The 19,260-nt window shown below is 41.4% G+C and overlaps 1 protein-coding gene across 2 annotated transcripts in view; it reads right to left on the bottom strand.

The window, feature by feature from the left end:
• Nucleotides 1-18,332, bottom strand: part of LPCAT1 (lysophosphatidylcholine acyltransferase 1) — a 61,483-nt gene extending 43,151 nt beyond the window's left edge. The window contains exons 1-4 of one of the 2 annotated variants that reach the window (XM_057378413.1): nucleotides 18,082-18,332; nucleotides 12,343-12,485; nucleotides 10,621-10,835; nucleotides 904-1,016 (exon numbers count right to left, since the gene is read on the bottom strand). In XM_057378413.1, the coding sequence (XP_057234396.1) occupies nucleotides 904-1,016; nucleotides 10,621-10,835; nucleotides 12,343-12,485; nucleotides 18,082-18,198 (588 nt within the window). In that variant the 5' untranslated portion in view covers nucleotides 18,199-18,332. The remainder of the gene's footprint in view (nucleotides 1-903; nucleotides 1,017-10,620; nucleotides 10,836-12,342; nucleotides 12,486-18,081) is intronic. The other variant, XM_057378412.1, reaches the window with a different exon arrangement.
• Between the last annotated feature and the right edge of the window lie 928 nt (nucleotides 18,333-19,260).

Here is a 19,260-nt window from a genome sequence, read left to right as displayed (position 1 = left end):
TGCTTAGGTTGAACTAATTCAGCAGAAGAGGGTAGATTGCACAAAAACAAGCAAAGCACCCAAAAAAATCCACATCATAAGGGGAAAAAATGGACTAGAATTAACTTTACTAGTTTTATTGCCCACTCTGTACTGTCTTGCTTTGAAACTTAATGATAAAATCATGATGCAAAAGCTATAAATCACCTGTCACATTGTTTATAGCTGTTTATAATGTTTTTGCAGTCCAGTATGCAGAGGCATAGCCACTGTAAGCAGCAACAATTCCATAAAAAACATAGTGTCCTAATCTCAAAAAATTCACAGGAATGCTTCAAATTTGCAAAATAACCACATACTTCTAGGAATCTGAGATCTTAAATAGTCATCCCTTCCTTCCCATTACTCTCTTTCAAAGAATATTATAAACAATCCCATTTTAGGGGCAGAAAAAACCCTGTGCCATTTATTTTATCTATGCTTTCATTACGTTGTTTAATAGAGGTGTGCTTTGGTTATTGGAACATCCAAATTGCTTAGGCTGTCTTGTCCAGTATCACATCTCCAAYAATGGCAGTGCCAAAATCTTACAAAGGGCAAGAAAACACAATAYTTCCCCAGGTATTCTGCTGGGCACTCAATTATTTTCTTCGTAGAGGAGCTCCCAACCTGCTGTGATCTGTCCATTTAGTACCACTTACGAGCTGTCTACCCATGTACTTACTACACCATGTACCCTTGAAACACAAAACAGATTAGAATCTTACATTTTATCTTCTAGAAAGAGTAGGTGGGGAAAATTTCACACACACACACCCCCCACCCCAAACCATCTAAAGTGACCCACAATGAAAAAAATAAACTGTACATCCAAAGCCTGGAAATGCCAAATACCATCTCTTACAGAGTAGAAGAATACAGTACCTGGGGCCATTTACCATCAGACTGAGCACGCCTCTTTATCTCTTCAACAGTTTTCCTGCGAGAATCCTGGTCTGACCGAGATACAAATACTGGTCGGATATATTTGATCAGAGCTGAAGAGGAGAGAAAACAAAAACAAGCAACCAGCCTTTAGTTTCCTTTCGTTTGAAAAAGATCCCCCCCTTCACACAAACCCTTCTTAGTCCTCTGGACAAAAGTTTTGTTAGAAGAACATAACTACAATATTACACTGCAGRCTCAAATAGTTAGCTGAATTATTACAGTTTTATTGAAATAGTTTCCTAGGTTTCTGTGAGGAAAAGTTTTCACAATTCTGACCCTTTGCACTTTTTCAATTTTTAATAGATTAATGCATACAACACAGCTCATGTAAAACATGATGGTATATATTATGCACAGTTTTCTGCAACAAAGCAGCTGTGACTGTCTATAAGTCATTTCCTCCTTCCACAGAAGTCACMGAATCTATAGCCACTCCCAACCCAGCAAAGCAGCAGGAATCTCCCTGCTACATAAGTGCTTCCAAAAGACATCCTGTGGGTCAAACTGTCTCTGTCTTCAGAGCTTTTGTCTTCTATGACAGCTCAGCTCCACTAAAGATACACCACCAAAGATATTCCATACACTGATGTTATTTTTTGTGAAGAATCAGTATCAACAGAAAAAGCAGGCTCGTTTTCTCAGTTGTCACTTGTTTGCCTGTTCCTCATAGCAGATGAATTAGACCCCAGACAGCCTCTTCCCTGAGTGGGAAACCTCTCATACATAGCCAGACACAAAAGTAAAAAATCAGAAATCAATCCACAAGATACTCTCCATGCACGTCTGTCACAAGGACACCAAAGACAACTTTTAAAATAATAAGAAGCCCATACAGCTCTTTTGCAGTGTCCAAAAGCACTACAAGAGAAGCATCATCAAATACATTGCTTCATGCCTTTATTTAAGCAGGTTTTCTTCAAGTACYTTTTAGTAACTTTTGTATCATGTAATCTTACTTGAAGGTTCAAGAGTCACTAAAAGATTAGCTATTCTACTTGCCCCAAACACAGTTTTCATTTTTCCAGCCCTGTGAGAGGAGCTCACTGACACTATGTCATACAATCTGCTTTTGTCAAGGATAGACTTGCTACATAAATGGATCAGCCAGTGCTTAGAGTGTGAAGAGAAAACAAACAGCATAAGGAATTACAGTCCCATACTCAGCAAAAACTGCTGGTTCTGCTGCTATCCCTCTGGAAGTTCAGCCAGCAACTCACCAAAATCCTTCAGTTCTGAAGGTTCTGAGAAACTAGTCTATCAAAGCTTAATCTATCAAAGCAAGTTCCCAAACATTCAGCCAGCCTCTGAAAYATGATTTTTAGCCCATGAGTTGCCAAAGCTCAGGAGACAGTGTATCAGAGAAGTTACCTTACTCTCGCACTTTTTCCTACATGCCTGCTCTTAGACCATATATATATATATAGAACAATGCTCGTCAGGGGAGCACAGATCGTCTTTGGCCTGCTGGGGTTACTGCCAAGGGAAGGTAAAAACAAACAAAAAAGCCCCRAAACAAATTACAAAAAGACTAACAGACAAAGAATAGGAAAAAAATCTTGCAAACACARAACAAGCAATAACAAGGGAAACCATACTTGGTATCATAATTGTATTCGTCCTAGTCACACTAGTCCTGAGTTCACCCTAACGCTGCAAATCACTGTTCCATAGCAAAAACATTATAAAGTTAAGGAAAGCAAAAGATCCAAACATYCCCAGCCTTCACTTGGAAGCTTCTTTTACATTAGGCCAAAATKACAGAATTTAGGTTACTTCAGGCCAAGGAATGAATAAGATAATTCCAGAACTCCAAGGCTCTTTTCTGAGGACATGCTGCAAGCAGGGTCTTATAAATAACACATGAAATTAAGCAAACAGACAAAGCAGACAGATTTTTCTTCGGGCAGTGCGACAGAAAACATCAGACTACACTGATGTAATCTGTATCTGAAAACTGTACAGGCAAGAAGTTCAAACCTGGGGGCTTTACTGTTACAACATTCACAAAAGGATGTTACTGCAACATTACTAAACTCCAGAGGAACGCAGAGCAAGTTAYCTTACAAATGACCAGCACCACAAACAGCAACACAGCCCTGTGCAAAGAAAAACTAATACAGTGTGCTGAAAAACAGAGGCAACTGGAATGTTAGCTTCCTATGGATTTGTATTGACTGTTGAATCAGTCTATTGGGGTGGTCATATTATGTATTACTTCCTTTGACATTAGACTAAACTGCTGACAGAATTCTTGTTTTAGAAACTGAAGATCCTGTGAGAACCCAGCTACCAGACCCTTAGTGGTTAAGTCCAACAATTTAAGTGAAATTGAAACTCTCAGTCTTCAGTAAAAAGCTGAAAATAYACACCAATAAAAGGCCAACTCTGTAGTCTTTTAACCACTTCTGAAAACAGAGSACAAGGCTATTCAGACCTTTATTCTCACCACATATTTTCATGTTCAGTAAAYACACAGAAATCTGAAAATTCAAAGGCTGTACCAAGTCAATCTCTGCAAGGAAGTCAGGAGCAGGGCCAAAGGTCTGCAAAGAGAAGCTGAGAAACATACCAAATAGGCAGCCAAGATGAGACTGTGGTCAGAAGTCAAGCTGAAACACAGGGAGACAGTACCTAAGGTAGTATGGGATGCAAGGAATAGGCAGGACTAAGGCAGAGTCAGGCCAAGAGTGAATGCATAAAATGCTCTAGACAGCTGGCATTCTGGGCAACTAAATGAAACAAGCAAGCTTTGCAACATGCTCAATAAACAGAACATAATCATATCCTTCTCCGCTCAGCAATTTAACCGTCCAAGACTGGCTGTAACCAGGTAGTGAAGACCCCAGCTCAAGTGTTCAGAGATTCTGAAAAATGTGCTTGCCCAGCTCCCTCAATCCATTAAAACCACCCCTGATTATCAAATCTAGCAGGCAAYGACAGACAATCCCTCTATTCACAAAACTGACCTTGTGAGCATCATTATTCCAGCTTTTTCCCTAGCAGTGACAATGCTATTTCATTTAGTCACTCTCATTCCCGATTTCAGATCACACCAGAAGTCTTGAGGACAAGTGACATGCTGTATCCCACCCTCAAAGGCAGGTCCCTGCACTTTAAATAGTGCTGTGGGTAGATCATTAAAACCTCTGTCTTGCAGGACAGCCAGAATGCCACAGATACTGAAACTGATTGAAAGTTGCTCAGAACAGCCTTTTTCAAGAAGGCCTGCAAAAATTCAGTATTGCTTTAATTAATTGCAGGGTGGCAGCTCCAGCTGATTTCAGAAGCAGAACCCCCATGCAATCAATTTCAGCACCAGCTCAATACATAAGCAAAACCCAGGATTTTTCCTGATAAGCTGAACATATACAGCTGGTGTCACTGAACTTGTTAGGATAACAGCAGGGGAAAAAAATTATTTCACATCTCTATTTGCAGACAAATGCATGCGAGGGAACCTTGTTTCAATTTGAGACACAAAGTGCTATATTACACACAACGGCAGAAAGTATTGTAGCAAACCATTTCTACTGGTAACATCACCACTGGTTCCACAAGGCATCAGAGAACAAAAAAAGCTATGGAATAGCAAAGTGACACTACATAAAATTCTTCTAGAATGTATCCATACACACATTTTTGAGTGGGCAGTTACATTTTCACCACTGTAGAATCAGCAACAAACAAAGTGACAGCTGCAAAATTGGAGAATGCTGAAGTTGAGGCTTTTATTTGGCCTCTCTCCCAAACAACACAAAACTTCATCACTACATTCCCCTGACACCATGAGGGAATCCTACAAAGGCAGCACAAATGGCTCTGCTTGCTTTTAACAAGGAGGTAAGCTGTACAAGTATCCTGCAGTCCATTTACAGTTGTTACTCCTCAGCATTTTTTCTAATATGGAAAAAATAAATTTTTTTTAATAGCAGCTGCCATCTTGTRCATTCTGTATTTAGGGATACAAAACCCATGAATGATAAAGATTGAAAAGTGCTATTTTTAAGCTGAGTTAAGAGCTGCATTACTCAAATGTACATGCTCACAAGGTTCTGAACTCMCAACTTTGCTAATGAAGTAACATCTAATATGAAAACTGCTCTTTTCTGGAGAGAAAAGAAGAAATCTGGAAGGCACTAAAAAGTCTTCTGAAAGTTATAGGGTGAAAAAAGCTGTTTATGTTCCAGATTACAWTTTCTTCCTGTGTATATGGACACAGAGACCTTAAAAATGGAAAAAYTGAAGAACACACACCCACCAAATACACAAAGTTTTATCAATGAACAAAACTTAATTCAACCAAAATTAGGATCTTTTTCACTTGGAATTATATTGTTGTTACATAAGAAGTGTTATTATAGTMATGATACTCTACAAGAGATTTGTAMAGCTTGGTAGTAATAGCTTATWAGAGCAACAACTACACACAGAAATATATACTTATTTGACTCAAGTCTGAACCAACCACTGAAGAGAAATGTCAATTTCTGCAAGTTTGACTAAATGCTTAGCAGATGGACCACCTGACAGAAGGCATGCCAAGTATTCCTGGGACAGAGGCAGTATTAATGGAGAAATTCTCCTCCCTATTTCCAAAGAGACAGGAAGAAAACAATGCAGCCTGTAGGACAAGGAAAGGTCAATAGTGGGAAGTAAATAATCAGTGCTCTCTTTAGCTTTAACAGAAGTAAATTCTGTGGTATTTGGGTTGGTCTTTCAAAATGTGATCTATTTCCTTTAAGGASTTCTTGAGGGACAAAGACTTTTTGTATCTCAGAGTAAGCTGTTTGCTCTCACACTTGCAATACCTGTATGAGGGCATGGCTGTATGTTTTAGCTTTCTGCTGCCAGTCTAAAAATTACTTAAGGCAGGCAACAGTGTTGGTTTACAGGTTTCCTACATACTGCAGCTTGTAACTTCAGTAAATGACATGAACTAATGATAGTGGTTTAGGCATTTCAGCAGCAGTTGAAATGWGAAGTTATTTTTACAGGATTTTCCAGGACTCCAAGCCAAATTTATTATGATAAACACCTATAATACACAGGTGACAATAAAGTATTTTAAGTCTCTCCAAGAGGGCTTCTGTGAAGGACTGAAATCTTGCAGGACCATCTGGGTGCCCAYGAAGGATTGTAAAGGAGATGAAATGGATAAGCTTGGCAAGATGTTCCTCAGAGATGGGGAGCTCAYGTGTATACTCAAGGCGGGCTACAATGCCAACACAGCAGAGGATGTCGGCATCCATCCTGGTGACCTCAGTGCTTAAGCTGCTGATTTACAATGTTTAAAAGGGAAGAAATCTGTGATGCCTTCACCTTAGAGCAGGTTTTTCCATAAGCAGTTTGTGGAATGTTTTAGTGAATCGCAGAAGTATTTAAATGCGAGATTCTCACTGAGGAACTATGGGTCTACCACAGTTCTCTACCTCAAGTGCTTTGGAAGGAGCGAGGGTGCACTTAGGATGCAGGACTAAAGGATGAGGTGACACAACAGAGCTGGTGCATAATTCGGCACCTTTTGAGTTTTGAGATGAAAACATACCCAGCTACCCAAGCACAAATATTTTCCCCTTACTCTTTCTCATCTTTTAGCCATGATGCTTGAAAAAGCACTTTCAAAAAACGAACTTGGAACAAAAATTCAGGAGTGTACTGGATGTGGAAAAAACCATGCACAACAGAATTGATAGYTTTACAGCACTATATGATTCACCCTTTCTCTATAGGTCTGCTGTGATCTGCCAAACACAAATTACCTCCTTCCCCTCAATAAACTTAATCTAGCATATCATCTTGTAAATTTCACAGGTACCAACTCCCTCTCCTTTTCAGAAGTGATGTCAGAGATRTTGAGAAGTTGCCTAAAGTTTAAATTAGCTTTTCATTAAAATTTAGATTCTAAAAGTTCAGACCACTGAAAATGTTCAAATCATAAAAGTGGACCAAAAAAATCCCCATCAATTCACGTTTACAAAAAAGGGGACAAATCCCTTTTCCTTCTTACTATAGCATTTCTTCATTGGCCACTTCAGCAATGAAAAATTACTTTTATCCAGGTTACTTCAACAGCCAAAAATAAGATAGTGAAGTGCAACTATTCAGAATTCATGCACAAACCTTGTCCTGACCTGAAGTGGGATTCAGTGGWCAAAACAGGAAAGTGTAAGGATCTGTACTGAAAAATTGATCTGACTTCTTCAGCCCATGTAAGGTATAACACACTCCTAGATATCATTTTCCCTGTAAGACTTAAGCGGTCCAGCAAACTTTATATCTCCAATCTACTAAAACCCTGGAAAGGCATTGTGTGGAAACATACATCTTCCTTCAGCATCACGATGTATTCCCTCTGCTTGGCATTCTCTGCTTTCCAGATACTGACTTTCTTTTTCGATGATCGTTGAAGTATCATTGATATTTTGGCAAGCAGTTCCTCCCTAGAGTTTGTTAACTTTGTGTGTGCGCCAAGTGGGTAATTTTCTTCACTACTGACCACTCACTGAAGAGTTCATAACTCTTCTGTCAGAACCAAAGAGCATTTTTAAATCTGGTTTCCCTTGTTTTCCTAAAAAGGTGGAAGACGCTTTTAAGAGTCACAAGACTGAAGTCTGCTTCTGAAATTGGACTTTGCGAACCAGGAGAGCTGCCTTCAAGTTAGAAAGCAATAAAACACTCATTCACACAATTGTGGAATACTTCCAATCCCATAAAAATGGGCTTTTAATCATCTGGACTTTTAAGTGGATCAGAAGCTTTATATTCCATGACTGGCAAACTAAGGATACAAAAATATAGGCAGCTGTTCCAGAAGCCTATTAAAATACTTGCAAAACCAATACTGGTAACCATTTAACAATCAGATAATTTTGTGCCTGCTAAAGCACCTGATCCCTCTGGTATCCAATGTACAATGTCTCCATAAATACTGTCATTACATCAAAAAGCCAACTCATTTATATTATACTTGAATATATTGGACGAGGATCAACTCTTTAGCCAAAGTCCTTGTCCWTGGAAATTATCTTTACATTTGCTCTGCCACTTCATTTCTTACATATTTAAGTCTGCTCAGATGGTTAAATGAATGTACTTTATCCAAAGCTTTCCAAAAGATTCAGAATAACTATTAACAAGACTCAATTAAGAGATAATCAGGTAGGATTACCAGTGACTGGCTCCAAAACCTTATTGAAGATGGTATAAAAAGCTTGCAAGACTTACAAAACTGAAGCATACAAAATTCTGACCTSTCTGGGATGAATTCTGGATGAATGTCTATAGTGCTGACAATTCATCAGGCAATCAGACAAAAACATGAGCACCCTATCTCATAAGCCTAAGAGAAATATCAGTGGTCCAATAACACGAAATACATTTTCATGCATCAGCACATGGAGAGGTGTAACACTGGGATTAAAACACTAAATCAGAGAAGGAGAGGACAGTAAGCATTATCTGCTTTCCAGAAAACATCTTYCAAAGCAGTAAAAGAGAGAAACAAATCACAATTTTATTGGAAAGTACTCACTAATTTTTAAGTCAAATTAATCAATAACCGTGATTACTACCTCTCTGTTAAGGTTCACTTGCTCAGATAACACAAACTACTGTAATTAATGTTGCTCATATAAAAGTACTCCCCTAAAACCAAGAAGAGTTTATGAACTCTGAATCCCAGTTACGACCTTTGATATGCCTCACTTCAGGGGCATTCTTGTGAACCCTTCATAAATGAATACATAACTTTGGTGGCTGCACAGCATAAAGCGAATGCAGCTATACAAGACAAAACACTCATTTATTTGACTGCACTGTACATTCCAGTAATATTCCACCAAACCACTACATGTCTTCTCTTTCTCTGTAACTGGTTTTACTCACATATGAACTAAATGAAGTGAATAATTTTTAAAATGTATTGTAGGAAATCTAGATTTTCAATAGAATCCAGTAAAAGTCACCTCAAAATTAAATTAGGTATTTAAAAAATAGTTTGAACTACTCGATATACATTGCAGTTCCACTGAATGTAACACAATCTCCACATCCCTACAGATTCTTCTCRTTCCCACTGAATCTACTATGTGGGAGAGTTAAGGAGGCATTACAGTATTCTGTTAAATGCCATTCTGCCATTTTGTCACATTGCAATAACACAATGTGGACTGAAGTTACCTCATTTAATTTGAGTTCTCCAGATAGACCATCTTCAAGTTAAAGGGAGTTCCACACAGACTGCTTTTATTTTGCTGAGCCAGCAACTATTAAACAATCAACTGAGTCACCCGAGAAAGAAGAAAAATCAGCCCCTGCTTCTATGCCTGGACTGCTCCTAAGGCCCAAGCTGGCCTGGATACACCTAGGCTGTGCAGGATTGCCAACATACTRTCTCACAACAGTATCTTCTTTCAGTACTAGACAAAGGAGTTCAATTTCTTTTTGTTTTCACACTATGCTTGTTTGCATGCATTTATTTTCAAAAACACATGCCTGCCTGCRCTCTTTTTCTTTTTGTTCAAAGCATCTATTCATTTTCACACAGATTTTTCTCTGCCACAAATTTCTAAACTCCATTAGTAAGATATTAAGACACAACTACAGAGCTTTACCTCATACAGGCAAGACCCCTATATGATAAAATTCCTTAAACAAAACTTCCATATTCAACCACTCACCCTTTGTGGTCATGTCTCAGCTTCTGGTTTTGAACATGACCTTAAAAACACATTGTCTAATTAAATTTTAGAAGGATCTCAACACCAACAGCCTCATTCCACTTCGTTGCAAAGGAACTCATAGCTTTTGTTCAGACTTTTAAATTAAAAAAGTCCTACCCAAGGTCAAAGTGAAATGTTTTGTCACTTTGATATTACTCATAAAATCTACACAATGAKACACAAAGTTCTTTGAACTTTGCTGTTTGCTAGACACAAGATARTGGGTTTCTCCAAAATGCTTCCATRCAGACTTTGGTTACAAGTCCACAAGCCCAAAAGCTTACCCAATTCTTTTCCTGTCACAACTGCACCAAAAATCACGGGTATCTCTCAAACATTTGTGAGAACTTACATGAATAATTCCAAAGACAGTATTCAAGCACTATTGACTCAGGTATCTGCTTTTCTCATGACTAAACCCAARTGCACAACAATCTGCTCTTGCTCATGTCTCACACTCTGCCTGAAACAAATGTATTGATGCGTGAAGGATTAGCAGCACACCCTCAAGGCAGGGTAGCATTCAGTGCAGACAACATTCCTWAAACACATTTCTGGGAGGGTACCCAACTCGCACCAAGTCTCAGTAGACTTTCTCTTTAGCATCAGTCTTTGCTTCCATAGCCTCATCCTAATTTGCTTTTCCATCTGTCAGGTCTTAAAATGTTGCAATTTCACTGCAAATTTAACCATGAGCTCTGTAGGATAGCTTTGACTTTCTACAGGAATTCAACTTTGAGAAAGTGGAAAAAGAATATCCCCCCAACCCCAATTTTTTATATTGACACTCAGAGTAGACCAGTAAAAAAAAATGTCTCACCACAAATTATAGCAGAATTTTCTTTGTGTTTCAGTCCTTCTCATACATACTCAGTAAACTTATTCATCAATCATTTTTAATTGTTCTTGAAAAATTAAGTATCTACCAACTTACTTCCCCAAACAGGAATATCTTTGCTTTCTGCTTTCATCACAATGGAGGCRAAGGTCATAGTTACTGGAATGGCATCGAAGTAGGAAGAATGGGGAGCCACCGTTAATATTGCTGCTTCTGCTGGCAATGCCCGTCTGCCTTTTACATTTATCCAGTGGAACCCACCAGCAAGCCACATCATTCTCATGATTGCTTTCAGCAAAATATCCACTATCCTGTAAAGAGTTCAGAAAACAGTTTTGTTGCCACAGGAACACCTTAAAATAATGAAAAGAAAAACATGACATGCATGACAGAAGTTCAGATAGGATATGATACTTAAAACAGAGCTGGAACACTGCACAGAATTTGTTTTTCTCTTTCTCATCAGATTTGAAACCACTTTCAAGGTAAGATGCTGTTCAATTTCATTTTATCATCTGAATACTAATCCATTTTAGTCTCCAAGAYTGGCATTTAGTTCATCATTAATTTTTATTCAGACTATGACTGTTAAGTTTCCTCTATACAATGCCTAATTAGGTTTGGTAGTATCAGCTAAAAAGCTCTAATAAATTGAGTCCTGAAATATGCTAGTATGATATAGCTAGAATGCACTTACCCTGATTCTTGGTTTTGAGTTTACCCAAACAAAACAGGGGAGAAATGTAGGGCAGAGATTCTCAAATACAGGAATGCCTGCAGAATACKTGACAGCCCTGGAAATATTTCACTTCCCTTTTCCCCATCTCTTCCTAAAGTTATTTGGACTTCTGTTTCTTGTGGATTTTTTTTTTTTTGGTGGGGGGTGGAGGAGGGGTTTTTTTGGTGGAGTTCTGCTTGTCTGTTTTTTTAAATTGAGTCATGAAATGAGAAAATTTGAACGAACAGAGTACAAAAATCAAACGTCACAAATTGTTACACAGGGATTGGAGGTTGGAGAGCAGAGTGACACTGAAAATTGGATTAAATGGGGAAGGGAGAATTTAAAAAAGATTCAAAATAACTGTATGCAAGACTGAAAGCAGCAATTATTCCATTAGTTATTGTACTGATATTGCTCTAAAGGCAATGTAAAGCGACATGCTTCTCTGGTTTTCAACCTYCTTCCCTCCTATGATACAAAACACAATCAGCTTGCTTCATGCTAGTGCCAGCTTCTAATTTTAAAGTTGTCTACAGAAGAGGTGATACACTCCTCCTTTCCTGCTCCTAAATGGCACTTTTCATGGATGGATGGACACTATCTTACATTCCACCTTAATTGGCACTGCAATATCAAAGCAACCACAGACTTTTAATAAGCACCTAAGTATGGGGCAAGCCCTCAGGGAATCAACACAAGTTTTGTCAATTCATCATAGGATAGAAAACAATGGGGTGAGGCAGTTTAAAACAACAATTTAGAATATGAAATCTGAGCACATTCCRTAGAGTCAATCTTCATGATCAGAAGTTGACATCAGAGGAATAAATACAATTTAAGATGCCACAAGAAAGCTTCACACTATATCTTCAATAAAGATAAGAAGCCAGAGATTACCAGTGTAATTCTTGGATCACCTGGTACTTCAAAGAGTTGAGGCATTTCTAGTTTCTCACCAGAGAAAACTGTTCAATATTTTTCTTTTGAACAAAAAAGGAGATCTCTGAGACAGATATGAAGTATTTCCCATCCACTCTATTTTAAACTGTTGAACTATATAGTGATTCCCTCAGAATTTCACCACATCAGTAACTCACTTTCGCCACCAGGAGAGGGGCTTTTCAAGCTCTTGCTCGTCAGATCCCATTGAAGCAATGAATGCAAAAGGCCAGGCCAGCAACATCATAAAAGCAGCAAAAAAGAGTCGGATAGGAAACAGAGTCAAGGTCATGAAGGCAATCTGCAAAATAGTAATAATAAAAAAAAGCATTATTCTAACACAATCCCGGACTTAAAAGGTCAGTGATTCCTAGGAACTGATACCAATTCTTAACTTAAAAACATCAAACAGCAAAACCAGCAGAATACGATTCAGTTCCAGATATGCCWGCTAAGGTTAAAAAAAGCACTTTTTCAACACCACAATAGCTGGGCAAAGATGAGTAACGAGGCATAAGGTGCTGTCTCATGTTGTGCTTAATCTGATGCATCTCCAGGCTGCTGTGGAAAGCTTAATTCATATTCTTCTCTTCCCTGATGCAGATCTAGTCATCATGCAGCTCACTTTCCACTTCCTCTCACTTCCCAAAACAGCTCAACAACCAACTCACTCTGTAGCTGCACAAATCTGTAAATCTAGGGTAGGTGGAGGGAACACACAGCACGAGAAAAACCCAAAGATACCACTTTCAAGCCCTAAGCTACCCACCCAATGCAGTTGGATTTTACAGTGATGGTTCAGACCGGCCCCATCATCTTGTAACAACAATGATCTCCCTCTCCAGAACAGGATACCAGTCCCTGTGTAGACTGCTTTAGTTTTCGGAACTGACAGAAAAAGGAATTTTATTTTTTATAATTTTTTTTTTATTTTATTTTTCTTAGATAGGCTAGTTTCCTGATGAAGCAGTAAAACTTCACAYACTGCAGTGGTCTGATGAGCATCAAAGTTACACCAACTCACACAACTCTGCATCCACAGACAAGATCACCATGTCTGGCAGCAAAGAGAGAAGCGTTCTAGAGATGAGAGCAGCTGCTTTCTAAGTTTGTACAATAAGAAGGACCAGCCACTAAGAAATAAGGGAAACAAAATGCAGGTGAGGACACAGACCTTTGGGATTCACACATCCTCCCTCCCATTCCTCCAAGTCTTCTCCTACTCCAGGGCAATGGTGGGTGACTGGTATGAGGTATTCCATCCTTTGCATCTCTGTATCAGTCCTTTGTACCAAAGGTCATTTTAGTGCCATGTCAGAGAATGGAAACTGAAGTTGCATCCAGAATGTCATGAATGATGGCATAAATGTGCAGAAAAGGTCTCTCGTTCTTCCAGAGACAGCAAAAATTAAGTTCACCAAATGTACAGGGTCTGGCTGAGACACCAGCTTCTTTTTAGCAGGTAGTAGTTCAGTACCTGCTCACATAAGAAATTCGGTAGGAGAGGAAAGTATGTTTAGCTCCTAAAGCAGGTTAGGAATCGAGAAAAACACTAACATTTGAAAAGTAGTTCAGTGTATATCAACATTCATACAGGTAAGAAAGCTKCTAATCTGTAAAACCTACACAGAAATAATGCCAGTGTCAGACAGATAAAAGGAGATCCTGTCCCCAYTGGCCACTGTCAGAGGTTAGAATGCAGGAGACGTACACTCTGGCTCTGACCTTAGGAGGACATTATTTCAGTGATCACATTCCTACATAYGTGGGATGTTCATGGACACATGTCTTCTATTAAAGTTACAAACTCTGTTTGGCAATATGGCAAATGTAAACATTGCGGTTTGAGATACATTGAAAAACCTCTAAAGGTCCACTTGGAGTTGTAYTTTGAGGGGCTCAACCAATGACCAAAGAAATCTCAAGAGGGAGTTAACTACAGCTTATAGACTTGCTGCTCTAAAACTTCCTAAAACTTAGTTTTTCAGATGCTGCAGTGTGTACTTTGAAAGACCCATGGACAGCTTGTAACAGAAGGCTGCCCTGGGAAACTGATCTCCATTCTTCCATCAGAAGGGCTTAAATCTGATGTAAGGCAAGTCACTTAAACTAAATAGGTATCATATGTTCTCCTTGTTTAGAGACTCTGCATTCAGATTTAAGTATGACTTCACAAAGAAGGTATAAAATACRAACTCAGGTTCCAAGTTCTCCAAAATATCCAGTCCTATGTATCTAAGCACTCAGCAAGAGAATCAGAGTACCCTTGTTTCTGCTTACTAGGTCTGTTACCTACCTTGAAATCCACTATCATAGCCCTCATGCACAATGAAGCTGAAAAGATGCAATTTTGAAATTAGCTATACRGTGAGAAACATCACTAAAACCAGTYTATTCACAACAAAATTTCCATGACTTGTTACCAAGCAGTGGTCACATACTGGGAACAGAAAATACTATTTGGCATGGTAGAGGTTTTGATTTTTCTTTTACACATATCAGATAGAAATAACCTCTTGCCCCACGCTTATACTTCCTCACTATTATCATCCYTATAGCTCAAGTCACTAAAGATGGCAGTGAAGGAGCTAGGAATTMATCCCTCAACAATTCTCTCACTACCCACTTTCCAACTCTGTAAGTTTCTCAATTGACACATTCATGGAGATAAATACAGGAGTAGAAATTTTCATGTGCAAAGCCAATCTAACAGATCACTGCTGTGAGAGTGGTCCTGTTCACTCTCTCCTCAATCTTCCCCTTGAGTCARCTCTAGCACTTAAGGGAGCTTGCAAGGAGCCAATACAGCTCATTAGTGAGATAAAACCCAGCCATCCCAACAAAAGAAAATAATCAGAACACAGAAAAAACACAATGATATGCTGGTTTAATGAGCCAAATCAGCTCACCAAGGCACCAAATGAACACCAGCACTGGTGAAATAAAATGGGCCAGAAACACAGGAAGAAAGGAAAATGGCATTGTATTGTGCTTTTAAGTAGCAGGGGAAAAAAGCTACAGATGCTTAGTGTCAGCTCCAGTAATGCTTCTGCCTGTTCTGCAGCAGTAAGAAGAATCAAGGGTCTGGACTTACAGGTGCCCAGAAGAAGTTAGTATGAACAAATTCATGGTTAATAAAATCACATCTGTCTTTCTCACAGAAAGAATCTTTTTATTATAGTACTGAAATAAAACAGGTAGCTTCAAGGATGACCCCTACTGTCACTCTCTGATCAGAGTAAATAGCCATCATTTCTACTGATGAGAGTCAGTTCTCAAACAGTCGTACYGCTTTTATGGTCCTGTAATCTCCCAGTTTTTATAAAGTCAATGAAAGATGATGTGAACAGTTCCTTSATAGTCAAACARATTTCTTTTTGCTRTTGCTCTTCCTCCTCTTGGTTACTMCCTTTTACTYTCCTCCTCTTACTTTCTACCTTTCTTTCACTCCCACAGTCTCAGGCTGGAACATGCTAAAAAGCATTTRCATTTGAGCTGCATTCATGAATAAAAAAGCTAATCTAACCTCTTGCAGAGTGCAGGACGAGGTGTAGCGAAGATAATGGGGCTATCTGGCAGACCATCAGCAACAGACAACAGACCATGGGACAAAGCTCTCTTGTCTCTCAGTGCCCTGTGCTCCCTCCTTCTTGTACCTACATTCCTAACCTTCCTCGATAGTCTGTGCAATCCCAGAAGCGCCCCRTTAGATTCACAGGGCAGACAGAAAAACCTGTGACACAATATGTGTCTACAGCTGACAGGAAGTGAGTTCAGCTGCAAGAGTTCACACAGAAGCCGGCATAGCTGTCCAGGGCATACCAAGAGAACGCATACTTGTGTAATTCACCTGGGGAGCATTTCTTCTGGGAGCACTTGTCTCAAGCGGAACAGTTCCACAGCTCTGCTTTAACAGCTTCTGTCTCAAGCACAACTTTTAATCAGTGAAGAGGCTGCAAGAGCATGACTAAGACAAAGAAAAAATCTACCACAGTTCTTATGCCAACTTAAGGGCTTTTTCCCACATAAAACTGCAACAAATAAGACTGAAGGGAGATYGGGTAAAAGAACTTTGTGCTGCTGCGTATCAGTAAAAGACTGCTTGCTCTAAAAGCAAGTTCGAGACACACTCTTTGGTGAGGAGGCTGTTCCTTTGGCCTGTGCACTGTGAGAAAACACAGAGGTTTAAACACGTCCCAGTCTTTGCTGAAAATAACAAATCCTTAAAATCAGCTGGCAAAGCTCACATCTCATACCTATGTACAGGGCAGCCCACACAGAAGGCAGGTGTGTCCAGCAACCAGCCACTTCCCTGATGAAGCACCTCAAGGTCTGTCAGGACTAACACCAGAGCAGCAATGCTAGTTGCTCCTATGAGACTCAATACTGGAAAAACTGTAAACCCGAGAGTTTGCTCACTTGGCAGTATTTTTAAAATTTCTTATAACTAAGTAGAAAGCAACATTAAAATGATCCATTAACACTGCCAATGAAATAACTGTAGACAATTCCAGTCCATATAAACATGTGCTTCTCTCTGCTCCCTGGAAGACTTCTACCTCATTAATTGTGTATTAACCATGACTTCAGGAGCAAAGTACATTGCACGGAAAAGAAATCTTTACAACTATGCAATTTATTGAGGAAGTCCTAGATATAAACTAAATGWGGCAAATGTCACAAACCTTTTCTCCCTTTTCCAGCTCAAGCAACAATTTATCAGTAACCATGGAATACAYACTGGACAACGTAATTAAAAACTAAGTCTACTATGAATTCCTGGACTGCCAGATATGTAACATGGGGCACATTCCAATGTTTTTTTTAAGTCAGGCCATACGTATCTCAAGTATCTGGAGAGCAACAATATAGTACAATGAACTTGACAGAGAATGCAATTAAATCCAAATTGAATCTAAAGCACGTTGACCCAAGAGGTTCAGTATTAGTKGATCATAATTTCCAATGTTAACAGGTACTGAGGGCTGTTAGACTCCCAAAACAACAGCTATAAAAAGCTGAAGTAATACAGTAATGAAAGTGGCAGAAATGGCCAGCTCTGCATTAGGTGAGCCTCTGACGGTATTTTTTCCTCCAGCAAGTGACCCAGATCTTACCGAAAGCCTAAGACAAGGGCCATGCCCTCTGAATACCCAGCCACTTACTGCTCACTGTGCGAGGCGAGGCAGAGGCACGGAGGGGGGGGGGGAAAAACCAAAACCAAAAACAAAACCAAACAATGACATAAAAAGCCACGCAACGGCAAATCTGCATTTTAATACTGCTTCCTGTAATGTCACCGCTACCTGCACAATGCCTAAATTACGCCGCAGGGACCATTTATCCAGGGGCAAACTTCGGCTGCRCGGGATGCCTCGGCCCAGGTTAACACCTACCTTAACTTGACTCTGGAAAAAGCGGCTCCACAGGGCTGCTCCCCCGCACCCCATAAAAAAAAACACCAAAAAACCACAAACCAACAAACCCCTAAATAAACAAACCCGCAAAAAATCCAGAAAAACGAAAAACCTCCCAAATATCAAAATGCCAACATAACCCATACGCCCCCCCAAAAAAATTTTTTTTTCCTTTAAAGAAGGCATCGGAGCACAAGTTGAGGCGCACGCCCTGCGAGCGCCGGGCGCCACAGCATCACGGCCGCCCCCAGCCCCCCTCCCTCCCGGCCCGGCCCGGCCCAGCCGCCCCTCGCAGCCGCCTCGCACAAGCCCGGCACCGCTGCCCCGGCTCTCCCGGCACCATCGCCTCACAAAGCACCGGCGGCGGGAGCCCCCGCCCGCCGCAGGACGCGGCCCGGCAGCCGGTGCGCCGCGGGGGACGCGCGGAAGGAGGAGGCGGCGGCGGCGAGCARGGGGGGCCCGGCGGCCGCACGCCCCTACCTTGGCTTTCTCCAGGGGGCTGAAGCGCAGCTGGTGCACGAAGGGGCTCCGCGGCGGCGGCCCGCGCTCCCGGCTGCCGCCCGCGCAGCATCCCCGGCCGCGGCTGCTCAACTTCATGGCGGGGCAGGACAACGGGCGGAGGCGGCGCGGGAGAGGGCGCGGGCGCTGCGCCGCCGGTCCCGGGTAGCGGTAGCGGTAGCGGCGGGCGGGAGCGCCGAGTGCGGGCGGCACCGGCGGCCGGAGCGCTCCCCGCTGAACGCCGGCCCCCGCCCTCCCGGCCGCCCGCGCATGCGCCCTGCGCGCCGGCTACAGCGGCTCCCTGCGCGCCGGTTTCCGCGTCGGCTGGGAATGGGAAGCGGCTGGGAATGGGAAGCGGCGGCGGCAGCGGGGTGGGTGGGCGCGCACCCTCCCGCCCTCCTTCCCTCCGCCCACCTACCCACCCTCGGAGCGTCCCCCTCGGGCATGCCGGGAGCGCGGCCCCGCCCGGCGGGATGAGGGGCACCGCCCGCCCGCTCCCGGGGGTCCGCGCCGCCGCCGCATCCCGGGCGGGAGGAGCGGGGATGTGGCGGGGTGAGCACAGGGACCTGGCGCCACCGCTGCTCGAACCCCGCAATGGGGGTTCCGCTGGGCGTGCGGCAGCTGAGGGGAATTTAGAAAAAAAAAGGGATGGGAAGGGGCGAGGGGAGTCGCTCAGGGTCTTTGGTGCCGTAGGTGTAACGGAGCGCCYGTCGGTGGTGCCGGATGAGCATCGCCGCCGTACCTGGGAGAAGCCAGGTGTTGTGCTGGCATCACGTGGATGGAATTGCTGAGGTCCGTGGGGAAAGCTCTGTTYCAAGCAAACCTAGACAGTTTTTAATGAAGTCTGGCTAATTTGCACCGTGGGATCTTGACAGAGTTGGCTGAGGAAGTAGCTAAGTTTGGGGTTTAATAAATCTTTAAATAGAAAGTAAGTTATTAAGTAAAGAAAAGCATTCGTGTTCTGCCCRTTTTCTAAAGACTGAACTGGATGACCTGTACTGTTCTTGACTGTTTTAACACAAACCACAGGCAAAACAGTGGGAAAAGATTCGAAAATGGTTTGATAAAGAAAYAAGTACGATGTCCTTAATATCAATCACCTCACTTGACTTATAAAACAATTCTGATAGTCTTAATCAGGGACACAGGTAAATTGATAAA

This window comes from Malurus melanocephalus, unplaced genomic scaffold (genome assembly GCF_030028575.1).
Source record: "Malurus melanocephalus ecotype Western Australia unplaced genomic scaffold, MMel_1.1 scaffold_357, whole genome shotgun sequence".
Lineage (NCBI taxonomy): Eukaryota > Metazoa > Chordata > Aves > Passeriformes > Maluridae > Malurus > Malurus melanocephalus.
Note: the sequence above shows the minus strand (reverse complement) of the source record. Positions and strands in the feature narration are given on the sequence as shown.